This window comes from Ascidiella aspersa, chromosome 6 (assembly GCF_963924565.1).
Source record: "Ascidiella aspersa chromosome 6, kaAscAspe10.2, whole genome shotgun sequence".
NCBI classification, from domain to species: domain Eukaryota; kingdom Metazoa; phylum Chordata; class Ascidiacea; order Phlebobranchia; family Ascidiidae; genus Ascidiella; species Ascidiella aspersa.
In genome coordinates this window covers 10,558,824-10,576,208 of record NC_139452.1, presented here as the reverse complement: position 1 = coordinate 10,576,208, position 17,385 = coordinate 10,558,824, and the positions used below count along the sequence as shown (strand labels likewise).

At 37.8% G+C, this 17,385-nt stretch overlaps 2 protein-coding genes across 2 annotated transcripts; both read left to right on the top strand.

Annotated features, from left to right (window-relative positions):
• The first annotated feature begins 2,050 nt into the window (after positions 1–2,050).
• LOC146139666 (adhesion G-protein coupled receptor G2-like) lies at positions 2,051–6,244 on the top strand. Its single transcript, XM_083392510.1, has 6 exons — positions 2,051–2,228; positions 3,031–3,776; positions 4,055–4,286; positions 4,383–4,617; positions 5,032–5,315; positions 6,093–6,244. The coding sequence occupies exons 1-6, from the start codon at positions 2,051–2,053 to the stop codon at positions 6,242–6,244; spliced, it is 1,827 nt and encodes a 608-aa protein (XP_083248636.1).
• A 643-nt stretch (positions 6,245–6,887) lies between these two features.
• On the top strand, positions 6,888–15,883 carry LOC146139665 (adhesion G-protein coupled receptor G2-like). Its single transcript, XM_083392508.1, has 8 exons — positions 6,888–6,987; positions 9,284–9,343; positions 9,718–9,783; positions 9,852–10,576; positions 11,294–11,525; positions 11,978–12,212; positions 12,702–12,979; positions 13,686–15,883. The coding sequence occupies exons 1-8, from the start codon at positions 6,888–6,890 to the stop codon at positions 13,832–13,834; spliced, it is 1,845 nt and encodes a 614-aa protein (XP_083248634.1). The 3' UTR covers positions 13,835–15,883.
• Positions 15,884–17,385: the final 1,502 nt, after the last annotated feature.

The window sequence follows — 17,385 nt, the reverse complement described above, 5'->3', positions numbered from 1 at the left end:
TCTATCCATTTCAGAAAGTAATAGTTAGATTACCGAAAGAAAAAGAATCATGGAACTATAAACGACTTAATTAAACAAAAATATGGATATTGACAGAGCAATCAAGCTGGCTCTCAGTTTAATTATATTGATCGGTTTATGGACAAAAGGTATGGCAGGCCTAATATAAAATTATTTTGTGTATACAAAGCTTTAAAATATGGGAAGAACTTTGTAACTTTTTTATCACAGTCTTGTGTTTTCGCTGCATAAGCGTATTATAAATTTAAACAGTTTTCTGCTATTGTAGCTGCTTTTTACTAGGCCTACTATAGCTACTTTTTAAGGCCTGTACAACATACGGCCCTCGACTTGCGTGAGGCCCACGATGGAATTTTTTTGCGGTTAACTGCTTACATTTCAAATCACTGCGGATTTGCTTGTGTATAGCGCGATCAACCGATCATACATATTTGCTGTATTTTTTACCTAAAACAACATTGCGCCTAGTTCAGTTATGCGCATAATAGTTGAAGTGACTGTAGAGCTGTAGGCGTATAATAGTTTAGTAAAAGACAAATCCAGAGGTTAGTGGACTTTTAACATCTTTTTTAAATGCGAGTCGCATTTAAAATCGTAGTTAAATAAAGAGCCACATATAAATTGGTTTAACGTATGTATAATTTTTGAAACACCAGAGTACCTGAAGTAGTTTGTTGTGGCGACCACTACGCAATAAGTTTGTAAAAAAATGGTCCTATACATGTGTTTTTAAGATGACATGGTTTATGACGTCATGTTTTCGCTTGTTGTGGCCCTTGTACCATTTTGAGTCGTCCAGGCCTGGTCTAAGATATACATAATTGCGCTCATAAAGATGCAAATCTAACGTGGATATCAAATGCTGTAGACAAATCCAAGTACTTTATGGTTTTAATTTCGTCTACACGCATTATTATTTTTCTGCATTCTTTGACCTTTAAGTGATTATTTTTTGTATGTAACACACCAATAGACACTATATGTTTTGTTGCCCATACACAAAATGAGCACTTTGTAAGGGCGCGTTCTTTGTTTCAGAAACCAGAGCGAAATCCTGTGTTTTATCCTTCGTCGATTGCGCATGGAAGAATACAGGTTTGTAGTGTTAATTAAGTTTTGCCAGATTGTGAGAAAATTAATTTTCAAACTTTTAGACGTGCTTACCTCTAAAGCATGGTGTAATGGAAAATACCACCTTAACAAAAAAGAACTGCAAAGTTGGTGGAAATGTTTTTGGGTGTTGTTTTTTTAATACAAAAGCGGCCATTTTAAAACGTTAGGTTTGTTTTCAGGTTTTACGTCTGATTGCGACATTTGTTCATCTGTCAAAGCGACATGTTTAAACACGGCAGGTATGTTTACTGTTCATGTGTGAAGTACGAACATGTAAGAGCAACATTGAAGCTGAGGCAAAAACCTCAGTGGATTTTACCGCAGGCTTCATTTGTTCTATTCTTGACTTGCTTGAACAATAATAATGATTAGGCCGACTGATTTCTGAAGCCTTGCCTAAGGTAACCGGTGTAGGCGTACTATTATTTTATATTAATGTGCTATACCTATCGCACATTAATACCTATAACAGGACATATACATTGTGTATTACGAATGATTCAGCGTCTAACACAGGTTACACTATTTATTCATCAATCTACATATGAGAAATACCGAAACAATTTTCCGTTTTATAATTTTTAAGCCTATATAACATAGTAGAAATATTACATAATGGTTCTCGTAATTATAGCATATAAACTTAATAGCGAAAAACGATGAGCAATTAGATGTTTTTCTTGGAGTTAATCACCTCGAATAACTTCTTTTTTACAGCAACGGTAGTTCGAGACATCGCTAGAGGTTGTCAGCACACGACAGGAAATATTAAGTTTGAAGTTGGTGAGCATATTTACTTTGGTGATCTGTCGCATCTTTTTGGTCGAACTTGAAAACTTCAAACTAAATTTATATAGATGTTGGAAATGCTAACGACCAATCATGTAAAAGTGCGAAAACAACTTCTGCGGCTCCCATGACTCTAACAGGAGCAACTTCTCAATCGTCTCCTCAATCAACACAAGTAATGTCAACTCAGACTTTAACAACCCAATCTAGACCAACAGCAATGATCCGAACTTCTCCAACTATTTCAAGTACCAAAGTTGGATCTGTTACTACTACGTTGACCACTGACCCTTCGTCGAACACTAGTAAGAAGTATAACTTAAACCCCGAGGATGGAAAACTTCGTGGTGTAAATTTAAGACCCTTCTGTACCATATAACCCCTAATTATTTATACGCTGCTTTTTGGTTTTATTTAAAAACAGCATCTGGGTCCAGAAAAGGAACCAGAAGTGGATCAATATTTTATTATCGTCATAAAATTGTGACATAACATGTGGTAATAGTCAAGGTAATCTTTCAAAATTTCTGTGTCCGATCGATCTCGATCATGCGAGTCAAAACTTTTCAGTTAGAAATGTCCATGAACCAAGAAATGGCAAAATTGCATTTTGACTGCAGTCTGTCCTGGCGATAACCTTTTATTGTCCTGGCGATAACCCGTCACAGTAACGGTGTAACTCAAATATTTTTAAAGGGAGACCAATTAGTATTTAATTAGTTAAAGGTATAACATAATAATTGTACTTTCTAATAACTCCTGATATTTCAAATATGTGAAACATTCCCGCGAATGTATTGGTGAATTTTCAAAACTGTTATTGTATGAAATGTGGTTTTAAGCTAAAAAAATTGTCAAAGTGGGATAAAACCAATAAGCAAGCCAAACTTCGTACGCGATGCGTAAAAGCTTTTGTTTAACGTATATTAAGAAATACTAACTCACTATAGGTGTTCAATTACGGAATAGATTCATGAAACCAACCAAAAATCATTTTATTCCTGCTTCGTATAACATTGGAATAAGTATTTAAAGCGGCTGATATGCCAACAATACATCTCTATCACCTAGTTGAGATTGCGTTTACCTGTGTTTCCTTGTTTTCAGGAAAAGACGTCGAACAAGTGCACGCCGGGATTGTATCTCTGACTGAAGCCGTTCTAACCGGCAATCAACTCGAACCCAATGAAATAGTACAACGCATTGACGGAATTGAAAACGACTTGGCAAGTTTGGCTAAGAAATACGACTCGACGTACAACGTATCGTCAAACATTTCAAAAGGAATTCAAATCAGTCGCTGGACGTTCAGTTTGACGATAATACCTGTTAGCGTGGGTGGAGACGTTGATTTCGCTGTTGGCCAAACGAATGTGCGAATCGGTGTTAAAGAAGGTCCCGACAGTCGGATTGCTTTCGCAGCTCAATTGAATTTGCCAAACGGCACCCTGTCATCTCTCATTGGCAAAAATGAGTCACAGCACCATGTTTCTATTGATGGCGTCCTCGAAACCACTAAACTTTTTCCCGGCGCACCTTATCTTACCGCGAGCGCGCTACCAACCAGAGGTGGTGCTCCTTCATTGGCGAACGTCACATATACATTTACAGTGGCCGATCGAAAACGACTGGAATCTACGGTCTTAGCTTCTGCCCTTCACAGCCATGCAAGGTTAACGGAAATAAAGCCGCGGTGTAGTTTTCTAGATCCGGCACTGCAGGAGCTGTCCCAACGCGGATGCCAGTGGGTTGTCTCATCGGACAAACGCAACGTAACTTGCGAATGCAACCATACAACTTTGTTTGCCGTCCTGCTCACAACGAAAGCGATTGTTGTTCCAGATGGTGTTAAGGTGCGTATCAGTTCCATCAGGTACGGTATAGGCGTCCCTTGGATTAGTTTCTGATTGCAAGGATTTTGAGGTTTGTTTGCGATTAGTACACAGAGCAGGTTTTTGATTAAACGTCAATGAATATCGTCGATAAGTTATTAAGTATTAGCAAATTGAAGCGCGGTGTTTAACACCTTAACGAACGTGTATGTACTTCTATAAAACCAAGATACACAAGGAACGTGATTCGATAAAATTTAACTTTTTACATGAATAAAACGTCGTTGTGTGTTTTATAGAAAATCAGCTACGTCGCTGAAGCCATTTCCATCACTTTTCTCGCGTTCACTCTTATTGTTCTACTTGTTCTGAAAAAGAACTTGAACAGCGACCGCACCGAGGTGCAAATAGCCCTGTGCCTGGTCCTACTCTTGTTTCACTGCTTCGTTTTGCTGCAAGAGGTGGCTCTGATAAACTCGCGAATGTGCGAGCTGGTTACAGTGTTGACGCATTACTTTCTTCTTGCATCTGGTTAGTAATCAATAAAACAAATGTGGATAAGGTTTAGAATTGTCACGTATTTTAAACATTTTTGCACATCGACTAATTAAATTTTCCTTCGCATAGGCAGCTGCATGTCACTTGAGGCCATCCTACTTATCATGAAGACCTCTAGAAACTCGCTTCAGTACGCCGCCAAACAGAAAAACACCATTCGCATAATGAAGCACTTCATAAGCTGGATTCTGCCAGGGATTATCGTAACCCTGGCGACCATCATCGGTTTTCCGACGGGAAGCTACATGGACGAGACTCAAGCGTACAAAAGATTTGCAGTCGCCGCTAATACGACCATTCCAAGGTTTCACATCTGTATACATGCCTTTTTTAACGCGTATGCTTTAAAACAGTAATTTTTTAAAGGAACTGACCGTATCGACCATATTATATTGTGTTTTTGATTTCAGGAAAGTCAAAACCAACAAAATGTTAGTTTGATTTTTTTCTTCAATTAGAAGGTGCATCATTTAGACTATAAAAGAATCTTTGTAATCTGATATAATCTGATGTTAGGTCATCAGGCAATCTGATGTAACGTCACCTATAATGTGAGGTACATCGTTAGGTTTTTAATTTACCTCGCGATTTCCAATAATTCATTAAAATGACTCCCCTTTGTACTAGGTAATGCTATTTTTCTTCAATTATGAAAAAACAACAAAGCGTTTAAACGTTATTCGATCAAGCCATTCAAAGTGCATTCGCCTGTTTCCAGGTATATGAACTGCTGGGTGGGGGCCAGCTACGGTATGCGAGTCCCAGCAGTCATTCTGCCCTTGGCCGTTTCCTGGGCCTTAAACATGTCCGTCGCGCTCAAAGTGACCGCGTTTGTGGTGGCGAAGCACCGCGAAATACCCAAGTACACGGCAAGTGCAGGCAGCACCAAGCCTTCTATGGCGGTTGGCAGCGAACAGCTCGCGCAAATGCTGATCGCAGCTCGCGCCCTGCTTTTACTGGTGCCCGTTTTCGGTGTTACGTGGATCTTCGCCTTCCTTGCAGGTGAGCGTCTGTCGAAGCTGACTAGTGCAGAGCACACGCGCCGGCCAAGTACCAAGCTAGGGGTATTCCATCATATCGGATCGGAACCAATACGCGAAGTCAAGTGATTGAGTCGGTACTCGTCCGGCATTCTCAGCAAATTAGTTTGTGTATTTGAGCGTTGTTTGGCGACCCATTTGGCTTTATTAGAAAGGTATATTTTTGTAAAAGTCTTAAAAAACAAATTTAAGTTTAATAAGCTTTGCATTGGAAAAGCAAATTTCGGCTTGATAACTTTAAAATTTAATTTTTGCTATGGCAATGAAGTTATTTGGTAACGGATCGTATGGCCGTCCGTTTGACCCAAAATATCATGTATCGGCATTTTAATAAATTTAGTGTGTCCCCAGTTTCGAAATCTCTGGTCTAAACTACAATACTGCATTAAACTAACAAGTCGCCAAATCAAAAACTTTTTTCAATCCAAAGACTCAAAATTAAAAAAAATCAATCAAAAGTAAGCTGTATACCTTAATTTTCATGAATGGGAAAATGCGCCTCTGAATCGTATTTGCCAATAAGTGCAAATGACCGCTTTAAAAAAGTAATAAGGGTGAGCCAAGTAAAAAATGTTTCTAGAAATAATACGTTTTCCGAAAGTGATTGTTGGATTGTACCCTTTTCTTGTATTTTTTATCTTTTTGTGTATATTTAGTCTTGTATTTCACTATCATAAATTGATCATAATTTTAGGTTACTATATTTTCGACTTTGACTGTTTGTTTTATTTCTATCCAGGCACCCCTGATAAACTCGCATCGAAGGTGTTTATGTATTTGAATGCGATCTTCAACGGATTGCAAGGCTTCTTTCTCTTTCTCGTTTATTGCGTCATCAACCGACAGGCACGTGACCTGCTAGTGAAAAAGATGGGATCAATAAAGTCTTAAAAATATATTACGGATTAAATCTATGCCTTGCCATCTTCATGCATTGTGATCTTACCAGATGCGTATTATATAGCAGGTGCTGCTTTCGTTTGAAATCTTTTGTCCGTTGCTTCGTGTATATTTCTTCTTTTGTTCAATAAACCGATATTTACTCGCGACATGAACAAAGAGTTTAAACTTTAAACCAACGGTGTTCAACCAGCGGCAGTCGATGACTAGCATGCGTTAGGCCGTGCCCGTGCTGACAGGCGTTAATGGTTGACACTCTAAATGCATAGATAGAAATTGCTTGATTTCATTTGATTGATTTAAAGAAAAAATAAGAATTAATGACACATATTTAACGGCTGAGCAGGCATGTGGAAACATTCACAAAGCCATTAAGTTGCCTTTTAGAAAACAAGCGTATAACTTAATCACACCGTTTCCTCTTGCGTAAGTGCGACGCGTTTTCCACCTCCTCATAACGTCACATCTGCACTGTTTTAGCCCATATTACTTAGTTACACAACATCGTGGTAACACCCTACAGTTTACTGCAGTTGTAGATTGTTGTTGTTGAATACTCAGGAACAGGCTTCCGATTACTTTAGAATGTGGGTAGCAGCTTAAGAAGCATATCGTTTGTTCAAGGTCCTTCGTCATGCAGACATTGCTGATCGTGCTTGCATTAAAGATTGGCGTCCATTTTGCTTGGGGAGAAACGGGTTGCGTTTTTGACAAAACTTCTTCCCAAGAAGCATGTTCGTGGAAATCGAAACAGCGTAAATCATTTATTGTTATATCTTTTTTGTAAAATAATAGGATGAGCACTGTGTACTGTTTTGCTGCCTGCTAAAGAGAGAAGAAGTGGTTGCAGGATTTTGGTTTGCGGGTTGGGGTATCAACTTTATAAAAGAACAAGTAACTTCATTAATTAGAAAAATGCTGATTACTGTTTACAGATGCTAAAATAGGATAGTCATTGGGTGAAAACATTGCCCAGGGGCTTGATGTCTGCGAGGTCTTGGCAGCACCCGAAATTATTTTTTTAAGCGATTAGAACTGGCATTAAAAGCGGAGTGGGACACGAGCAAGGAAACTGTTGTGGTTACGTTAATCTCGTAGGCTAGTTCATAACAGGGATATGAAATAAAGGCGTGAATCAATTTTAAATTGGACATGGCCATATTAATTATTTTCATAAATTTTATACGCAAGTTCTAGAATGTTGATTTAGGCATTTAAGCATTTTTTGTTTGTTTTAAATATTCTTCTTTTTTTTACACCATTTGCATGGTTATAGCCTATTCCATCATTTAGTAACTTTAACTTACTGTTGCAGATTCTTCTTGTTTGTGTCTATCTACATTTGTTGTTTCAGGACAAAATCTAACGCAAAAAGGTTTGGTAATTATTTAGTTTTTGCTTTTGTTTTTCCGTAATTACCTAAGAACCAAAACTACAACATGTAGCTCTTAATATGGTTGATAATAAGGGTTCTTTCTCTGGGTTTTTGATACCACCCACAGCCTGCTTTGTCCTACTGAATATGACATCGACCATTTACGGACATAACAAGCAAGTACCCCGAACCCGTCGCTATATTAGTCGCCAATAGAAGGCTATATGGCACAATCATTACCTTTTAATTTTGACTCACAACAAACATTCAAGAAATATCTAAGACGGCACTCGATTGAGGTGTTTTGAAATTTAACCCAACTTTCATCACACAAATCACAAGAATGCTATTATTGTAGTTTATATAAAAAATATTTTGGGCCATGTTTTTTGACGTTATCACGCGGACCTTTTTATTTGGCTCGCGTTCTTATATTATATAATATGGCCAACGTAAGAAATTTACCGATCAAATCGCCCGGTTGGCCTTTTCTCGCTATAATTTTGCTGATGCAAAAACTTTAATGGTTACCAATTTTTACTGTGAAAATGTTGCACAGTTTTCTTATAAAAATAATATGTAATGCATTAGGGCAGTGTTTCCAAACCTTTTTTAAACAGTGCCCCCTTGGGCTTTATAATATTTCATATCGCCCCCCTGATCTTGCTTTACATTAAAGTATTATAATAATCGTTGCCTAACATCACATTGTCTGCACTTTCGTTTCGATGAGCTGTCAGTCTTATTTTAGGTTGTCTAAAATATATTCACTATAGGAATTTACATGAGCATGTGTATAATTTGAACTAAATTAATGACGTAGATGCCCATTAAAAATGTTAGGCATGTAGGTAACAAGTATTTCAAATGGACTCGTGTCTAGTTGTCACAGAGGCGGCGGGCGGCGGGTCGTAGGTTGGCGAGCCCTGCTTTAAATATACAAACATTTTTTTTTTAATTTTTTACAAATTATTTAGGTAATGCAATTTTCTACCCAGTTTTGCAGTATGGTCGTTGTATCGTGAGTAACACCTACCTAACTTTTAAAACAAGGTCAATGCATTACAATATGCTTTGTTGCGCATTTGGGTGTGGGTATAATATAGTAATATTTTGCGTCAAGCATACTTCAAAGGCAAACATTTTTTTAAAAGGTCGAAAATCCAAAAGGCTAAAATACATACTTCATTTTTCGAATATGTGCTTTTGATAAAATTAATAAATCAATCACTACCGTTTTGTTCGACAGGATTTCGTTGCAGTTTTCGTTGTTGGCCATGGACTCGGCAAGGCAAAACTTGCCAATTAGGTTCGTAATTGTTCTTACACTATAGGTTGCTTAGCCAGGACTAAATAAGAACATTATAATAAAAACGTTAAAATCATGAAGAAGGACTACTAAAACCAACGGAATTATGTCAAGGTTGTAAATTTATGTAAAATATGTTATAAACTATTCTAGCAGTTAAACATTAGTTTAACGGCGTTTGTTTAATTTGCTTAAAATCAAAGTAGGCTATATTAGTAAAAGAATAAAGACCGTATTTTTTGCCCTGAAATTTAGGATAAAGATATCGAAAGTAAAACGAAGTATTCAATATTCCTATTTTAAACCGTTCAGAAACCCCTAATTAGCATTATTTTACTCTTTAAAGGTACCAAGAAATGTAAAGATTTGCGGATAGTTTGTGGAAATATCACCAAAGCTCATGTTGGTTCGTACAAACAGTTCTTTAACTAATAGCTCAGTGACTCCCAGATTAATGCCGCAGACCAGTACCAGTCGGCAGACAAAAACATATTTCGTTATTTCCTTTTTGCCCCCATACACCTTATCTAAACTTTACGTATAGAGTGTCATGTTAGCATTGAAGTTAAACCCAATAAATATTCAAAGATGAAAACAAAACAGAAACAGTAACAAAGTAACAAATTATAAATATAAAACAATCCAAAATATAAACCGTCAACACCCCCTCACCGGACCTCTGTAAAGTTTTCAAATGTTTACTGGTCCGCAAAAAAGAAAATGTTGGGGACCGCTGATATAGCCTATTCCACTTCGATTTACACAATGTTTTTTTTTAAGATTTCTTCAGATTAAACACGGTTTGTGAAAATGAAATCAGCACTTCGAACGCAACCTCAATATTCGGTATCGAATTTTTTTTACTTTGTAATAATGATTATTCACCCCCTAGTCACTATTTTTATTATACGCAGGCGTCAGTAATTTTATCACAGAGATAGACAGCGGGGTTTTGAACCTTACAGCCTCATTTAACAACGGAAGCACGTTGAGCGTCGGCGAAATCGTACAGCATTTGGACGCGATCGAAAACGACCTGACGATATTGGCGCTGGGCCTTTCTTCACCAAACTCGAACAGGTCTCAAATCGACGGCGCCACGTTCGAGATTGCCGTGCAATCTCTGAACCGAAGCAAAGGCGGAGACTTTGACGTAGGAAACGCCAGCGTCCGACTTCGACTCGAGGAAGGTTCGCTTTCCCAGGCTAAAGCTTTTGTCGCCCAGGTCGATTTACCGAAGGAAGCAATGTCGAAGCTCATCCAGCCTCAAAACGCCAGCGAAAGCGAACCGAAAGTTCTCGAAACCTACGGATTGTTTCCCGACGCACCATTTCTCAGCGCGAATGCCTTTGTTGCGCCAGGTGATTCTCCAGCTAACATATCGTTCACGTTTTCGATCGCCGACCAGGAAAAGTTGGAAGCCAAGATCACTGCCCCTGCCCTTCAAGGTCGTGCAAGGTTGAGCGAAATCAGACCGACGTGCAGTTTTCTAGATCCAGAGCTGCAGGCTTTGTCGCAGCGCGGATGCAAATTGGTCCCAACGTCGAATAAGGGAAACATAACGTGCGAATGCAACCACACAACCATGTTCGCGGTTCTACTAACAACCAGGGCAATCGTCGTTCCGAACGGCGTACAGGTGGGTTCAGTTAATTCTTATGCTGTCGTAATATCTTGCGCAGCTAAAATTACACTCCTATAATATAAAAAGTGCTAAAATGTTGCGCCAAATATTAAGTACGTATACTTTACCGCCTGTTAGATGCCTGAGCTCTAATAGAGACGTCATACATTTGTATAAAATATAGCATCTACTGAATAATAAAATGCGTAAGTATAAAAATCGGCCAATTAAAATGTATAAAATGCACCTAGGATGAAAAAGTTGTAATTGTGATAATTTTACCAGCATTCTCAACCTGACTCTGAAATCTTACAATGCTTTTCATCCACCACCAACAAGATACATAAATGGTATAACTACCGAATGTAACCTAATGATAAAAGCGAACAAAAAACGTAAAATAAAGAACAAAAAAACGTTAAAGATGAGGTGCAGAAGTGAAAAGGCGACAAAAGTTCGTGTCTGATAAAGCAATTGTGAAAAGGAGGTAAAAATAACACACACAAACAGAACATTCTGTGCAACCAAAACACAGAACAAACGCTGCTTTGTTGTAAAAATTCATATTGTGCCACAAAATAGCTAATATATTTACCTTTACAATTTAATGTTGTACAGTTGATAGGGAAGTTTATTATAAAATACTGTCATTCCAAGCTACTAATAAATAACGAGATTGAAACATGGAGAGTAAAATATACCGACATACGATTTTTGTTTTTTCTGTTGCAGACGATGAGTTACATCGCCGGTATCACATCCGTTATCTTCCTTATTTTCACACTAATAATTCTCATTACCCTTAAAGAAAGCCTGAACAGCGATCGAACTGGAGTGCAAACAAATCTGTGCATTGCTCTGTTGTTTTTCCACTTTTTCTCCCTTTTTCAAGACTTGGCCCTAGCGAGCTCACGGGCATGCGAACTTGTGACCGTTCTGGTCCACTACTTTCTTCTGGCTTCCGGTAATTAAGTAAACCTAAGACTGCGGTTTATGTTTGGCGAAAGTAGCGACTCGGATTGAGAATCCACCCATGTGTTATGTGCTTTTACTGTTAATTCATTTTTACGGTTTTGAGTTGCATTGATTATTATCGCAGCCTATTACAAAGCAAAAAAATATTTATTTTGTAAACACTCTTATGTTCCTATATGTTTGTTGCACTTTCCGTGACAAAACGTGAAAAAAACTACCTATATACTTTTGAAAAGCATAACAACTGTAGGTGATTGAACTTTTTACCGCTATAAAGCAAATTTTGACCTAACAACCTGAAAAAATTCAAAAAGAAATATGCTAGTTATGCAAAGAACATGCTAATTATGTCAACCAATAGCCAATAAAAAAGTGTGTCAAATTTTTGTTAGGAACTGTTTAGAAATCAAAAAAATTAAAATATACTTCCTCTTTTCCTAGCCGGCTGCATGTCGTGCGAAGCTATTTTCCTCCTTCTGAAAACCTCAAAGAAATCGCTGGAGTACGCTTCCAAGCGCCAAGGTAGCATTCAAAGGATTAAGCTGTTTGTCAGCTGGTTGCTTCCCGGTCTTATTGTTGGCCTCTCAGCAACTGTAGGATTCAGCATCGATGTTTACATGGATGACACTCAAGCGTTCAGTGACTTCGCTGTTTCATCTAACACCACCATTCCCAGGTGACTGCCCAGTGGCTCTTTTGTTTTCTTGGTTTGTTTGGAACAGTATAGAAGCATGAGTAAAAAAAACTTGTACCTGGTTTAACAACAAAGAATGTTACATGTGGTATTTAACAAGAGTAAAATTTAAAATCCTCTGTGCGTCTAAATTTGCAAAAATTATGACTAATGCCAGCAAAAATGTCCCGTTTAGCAATTACAACAATCCTATTGTGATTTATGACATTTTTAACCGAACGTTGCATTCCCCCTGCTGTTTGAAATTAATATTGAGGAGAAAGGTTCCGGGCCTCAAAAAATAGTTCTTGAATGCGTGTTCTATTTCATGATGAATTGACTTGATATCGCAGACATCCATAACAAGTATAAACAAAATATTTTGTTCAGGATTCCTTAGAATGACGCGAACTTGATTTTGTCCACAGTTACCTTCTATGAAATAAAGTTGTATATCTGTGACAACATGATTTTTAATAATATCCTCTCAAGGTATATATTTTGCTGGATTGGAGCTTCTTCCGGAATTCGAGTCCCAGCCGTCGTTTTTCCAATGCTCTTCTCGTGGGTCTTCAACGTGTTCGCGGCGATCAGAATCACCCAGGTCGTGTTAAAGATGCACCGGAGAGGACAAAACTACGTACCACAGAATGAGCAGCAGTGCGTGGAGTTCGGAGAGAAGGAAATCGAGGAAATGATGGTGGTGGCAAAGGCTATACTCGTGCTGATGCCGGTGTTCGGAATATCCTGGATATTTGCCTTTCTTGCAGGTACACCTTTTGAAATACTAGGTTTAATAGCTGCAATTGCTACACTTTACGTTGAACTACAGTGATTGTAATAGGTCCAAAAAAGCTGCTTATATCGAACATGCTGTGTTTTATGCATACGACAGGACTCTTTTTTGTAAAAGCTACACTTTGCGACAAAACACTGCGCCTAAGAAGCAGTAATCTTGATTTTAACTCCTACATTTTCAGGCATCTCCACACAGTGTTGTAATGACTTAAGCCAATGACTTGACTAAAGTTCACTTAATCACTGTTTTCAATTGAATTGATTTGACTTAAGTCATTGGACAAATTACTTGAGTTTAAATTAAGTGTTTCCATAATGTATTTGTTGTTATAAAATGGGGTTATTTATCTTAAGTTTTGCACAAACGATTTGCTTGCTATATGTTGCGTTTTGTGTTACTTTTAGTTGATCTATTGCTTATCAGGACGAGTATACTAATTTTAATAGTTTAACGTTAAAATTTTATGACAGGGACTTGACTTGAATTTGACTTTCTCTAATTACGACTTGACTGGGATTTGTTATTTAATAAAAGAGACTTGATTTAGCCCAAAGTACTTTTAAAAATGACTTGGTTTGGATAAAATTAACTTAAAAATAACTTGTTTACAACGCTACTTGCAAAATTCGTCGGCGTCGTATTTGTCAGAACCATGATGTCTTGTAACTTTTATACAGGAACTCCTGACAAACTGGCGTCCACAGTTTTCATGTACCTTAACGCGATATTCAACGGGCTTCAGGGCGTCTTTCTTTTCCTCGTTTACTGTGTCTTTAACCAACAGACACGGGATTTGCTCAAGAGGAAGATTAAGTCCATTTTGTAATCGACGTAGGCCGATTGGTGATTATGAGTCAAATTCGAGTAGGCGTACTTAGATTCGGCACGAGTTTTGCCGTTTTCTATTCACAGCAGGTTGAGTCGACTAAATGTTAAAATAACGACCTTGTATCAACCATGCGTTATACTGAAAATTACACTTTTTACTGAAATTTGACGAAGTTTCGAATCAAAGAACAATTCTGTTCAAGACGCCGTAAGGTTGTCTTCTGCTGATCAAAATTTTTATTTGTCAATTTTGCGACCTTTTAAAAACAACAAGTGTCATAGTGGAAAAAGGAGTAATTAACGCAATATTTTTCCCTCTCAAATTTAATCAAGCATGTGTAATTGCTATTATTGTCTTTCACAATAGCCACTTTATACACATTAAAATGTTTTTGTTTTTTGTACTTTTGTTTTAAGTATACTTAACTTCTCATGTTTCTCATATACGTGTATGTGCATAGGCCTACTTGCTGCCGTGTATTTTATACAGCCCATTCAGTATTGATTAAGTCGGGACAACGCGTTTTTTGAGTCACTGAAATACAATTGCCTATGGCAGTAAGCGTTACTCATGATTGGCAAACCACTTCCGAAATGCTGCTAACGCTTCTGCTTCCTGTGTATTGTTAGGCATAAAAAGCACTTTACTCTCAACTTACGTCATATTTTTTGACGGTATACTAGGGTATATAGGCGATATTTTTTGGGAATAATTAACTTATATTATGGGCATCATAATACAAAAAGCTTAAATTTTTAACCGCTAGCGAATGTTAGTACGTTGAAGCATGTTATAAAACCAGTTAAACTTATAGTTATTAAAATTTGATTTATATCCCTTTTTCTTTCATAGTTTTTTTTAATTTTTATACTTGCTGTTTTTACTGAGGTATACTTTTGTTGCGTATCTGTCGTTTGTTTTTTTACCGAATTTGACTAATAGCGTCACATCCTGATGTAAGAATCTAAAAATTGGCGTTAGATCAGTCCTGCGCGTTACAATAGTTATTCGGCACAGATTAGCATGCGGATAGATAAACAGCACAAAACTACAAACAATCAAACAGCTAAGCCACGGAATCCACTTGCGTATATATTGTGCTCTAACCCATTTAAAACAAACAAGTATACAATATCTTGTGTTTAAAACGACGGTTTATAGACCAAAACTGTAAACAGTCCCGAATCCAAATCAGGGCTGTTTTGCAAGGTTTGTGATCCGAGTGCTGTAAAATGCCGATTCATTTCGATCCGAGATTTTTCCTCGAATGCTGCGATTCATAACACAATAAATGAGGAAGACTGTCGTTCCTTGTAGCCCGTTCACCAGAGCGTTCAAGTACATCATGATCACAGAAAACTGGGTGTCGCCAACACCTGGCAAGCAAAATTTGCAGAATTTACTGTATTTATATGTGTTAAATATTAGCACCTGTTTGTATACGTGGTTAAATTTTAGTTATTAGGAAAATGATTTACTTCACAAAGGTCAGAACTAACACGCTGAACCGCGTTTAAAGCATTTAGATAGGTTTTGTGGGATTCCAGCCATAAGACCGAAATAAGAACAACATTAACGTCGGAAATAAACACAGTTCGGCGTAAGACCAAAATAGGAACCATATTAGTCGAAGGCCTAATCACGTCTAAATCGAATTTAGTCCTAAACCCGTCAGAATTATATGTAAATGACCATAATCAGGCTTATACAACGTACATCAATAAATTTCCTAATAATTTTAATCCTAATCCAATATGTAACCCACCCATTACCCACAAACAATTTCAAAAAGGGCCAAAGCGTCCGGTGCCAAAACAGCGGCGCCCTAACGGCGATTTTGACCATTTCGACAATATTTCGCTAAATTTGTGCCTTTTCCTATAGGTTTATGTCTTATTCGGACGATTTAGTTTTTATCCTGTCGTGGATATTACGTATTTGGGCTTTTTATGTCGTTGATCTGAATACTATGGTTTCATTTTTTTCTGCTTTATGTATTGTTGCTTTTTAGGTTTTATTGTGTGTTTTCGTTTTGTAAAACAAGTTCTGAGGAAAACAACTTCTGTTCGTTCGTTTAATTGAGGCAAACTTTGTTAAAAAAATGTAAAATCAAAATTCATTTGAACGATAAAACTAATACACTTAAAAAAATATTTCCATTGAACCTACTTGCCAAAAACCCAATCGCCCACGGAATGCCTAGCACGGGAATGAGAATAATCATGGCTTTTGCTGCAGAAAGAGCGCTGTCGGTCGCCTGAGTCTTGCCTTTTCCTTGCATCTTCTGGGCTCTTTCCTTGACCCTCAGCAGTACCAAGGTTACCTGTAAAAATGTTCAGCCATGTTCAGCCACGTAGCAAACAAATGACGAAGGATAACATTAAACAGACAAAATACACCCTATGCTTCAAGGAATTTCGAATGAGTAATTGTTATCGTGCAATATATATTACTTTAACCAACCTTTTCTGATCTCCTTCACTGTACATTTAATGAAAAATTATGCAGTAGCCTAATGTAAAAAGCGGTAATAAGTGTTTAACGCAAAGAAGATATTTGAAATAAGCATGTCTTTAAGACTAATGTAAGCTTACAGGATTTGGCGAAAAAAAGATGAAAGTTTGGCAAAATATAGATCCCTATCAAATACCATACTGTCATAAATTAATTGATATTGTTATTTTAAAAAGCATATACATTATTTATAGCGCAACAAAATTTAGGAGGCTGAATAAAATTGTACGATACGATCTACCTGACAGAGCTATGCGGCCCAATTTTAGCGTTGCCATATATAACACACCGAAACCTCGTCAAAGCAGACAGCGTGACATATATAGACCGGATTCAGGTCGTCGCCCACATTTCACGCCTTTAAACTTGTCACATACGCACTAAAATGCACTAAGCAAAACCACAGCCGAAGATCACCTGCACAGCAATTAGAGTGTTGACTATCAGAACGAGCAAAACGGGGCCCAAGACCGCGGCATAGTAAAGAGCAGTGCCGGGCTGCAACCAGCACCGGTCGTACTTCCTCACCGCAACCTCGCTAGGGCCTCGGCCCTTTTTTAGAGCCTGGCTCAAGGCCAGGTCGTAGAGGTAACTGGTTTCCACGTAGGTTCCGTTGTTTAGGCCGATCGCCGTCGCCGTACCGACGAGCAAGGCTGGAAAGCCCCACCCCAGGCTGCAGTTTATCGGCTGACTGTACTTGGTGAAGGTGGCGCGGTGCTGAAGCACTTTGTCCGACACCGATGTGACTAGTCGAACCCCTTCCAGCAGCATCCAAATTCCTAAAGGTCGTTATAGTACAGTTGGGTTTTACACTATTTTATACAACCGGTAAAAGAGTTCATTTTTTAAAAACTCTTTAAATCCCAGGGTTTGCAATGTCAATTTTAGAGTCAATTAAAGTCAGGTTTATGTTCTAAAAATCTAAACTAAAGATACTTTACAGTTGTAGCCAATAAAGTAATTTAATTTTTAATTTTGTTTTCAAGTGTTTGTTTTATTAAAACACAGTGCAATAAAAGGTTAATTGTTTAATT

Coding starts and splice junctions, on each gene's coding strand:
- LOC146139666 (XM_083392510.1), top strand. CDS start 2,051: ATGACTCTAACAGGAGCAACTTCTCAATCGTCTCCTCAATCAACACAA. Junction 4,287..4,382: donor TTACTTTCTTCTTGCATCTG/GTTAGTAATCAA, acceptor TCCTTCGCATAG/GCAGCTGCATGTCACTTGAG. Junction 5,316..6,092: donor GATCTTCGCCTTCCTTGCAG/GTGAGCGTCTGT, acceptor ATTTCTATCCAG/GCACCCCTGATAAACTCGCA.
- LOC146139665 (XM_083392508.1), top strand. CDS start 6,888: ATGCAGACATTGCTGATCGTGCTTGCATTAAAGATTGGCGTCCATTTT. Junction 9,784..9,851: donor GAACGCAACCTCAATATTCG/GTATCGAATTTT, acceptor TATTATACGCAG/GCGTCAGTAATTTTATCACA. Junction 11,526..11,977: donor CTACTTTCTTCTGGCTTCCG/GTAATTAAGTAA, acceptor CTCTTTTCCTAG/CCGGCTGCATGTCGTGCGAA.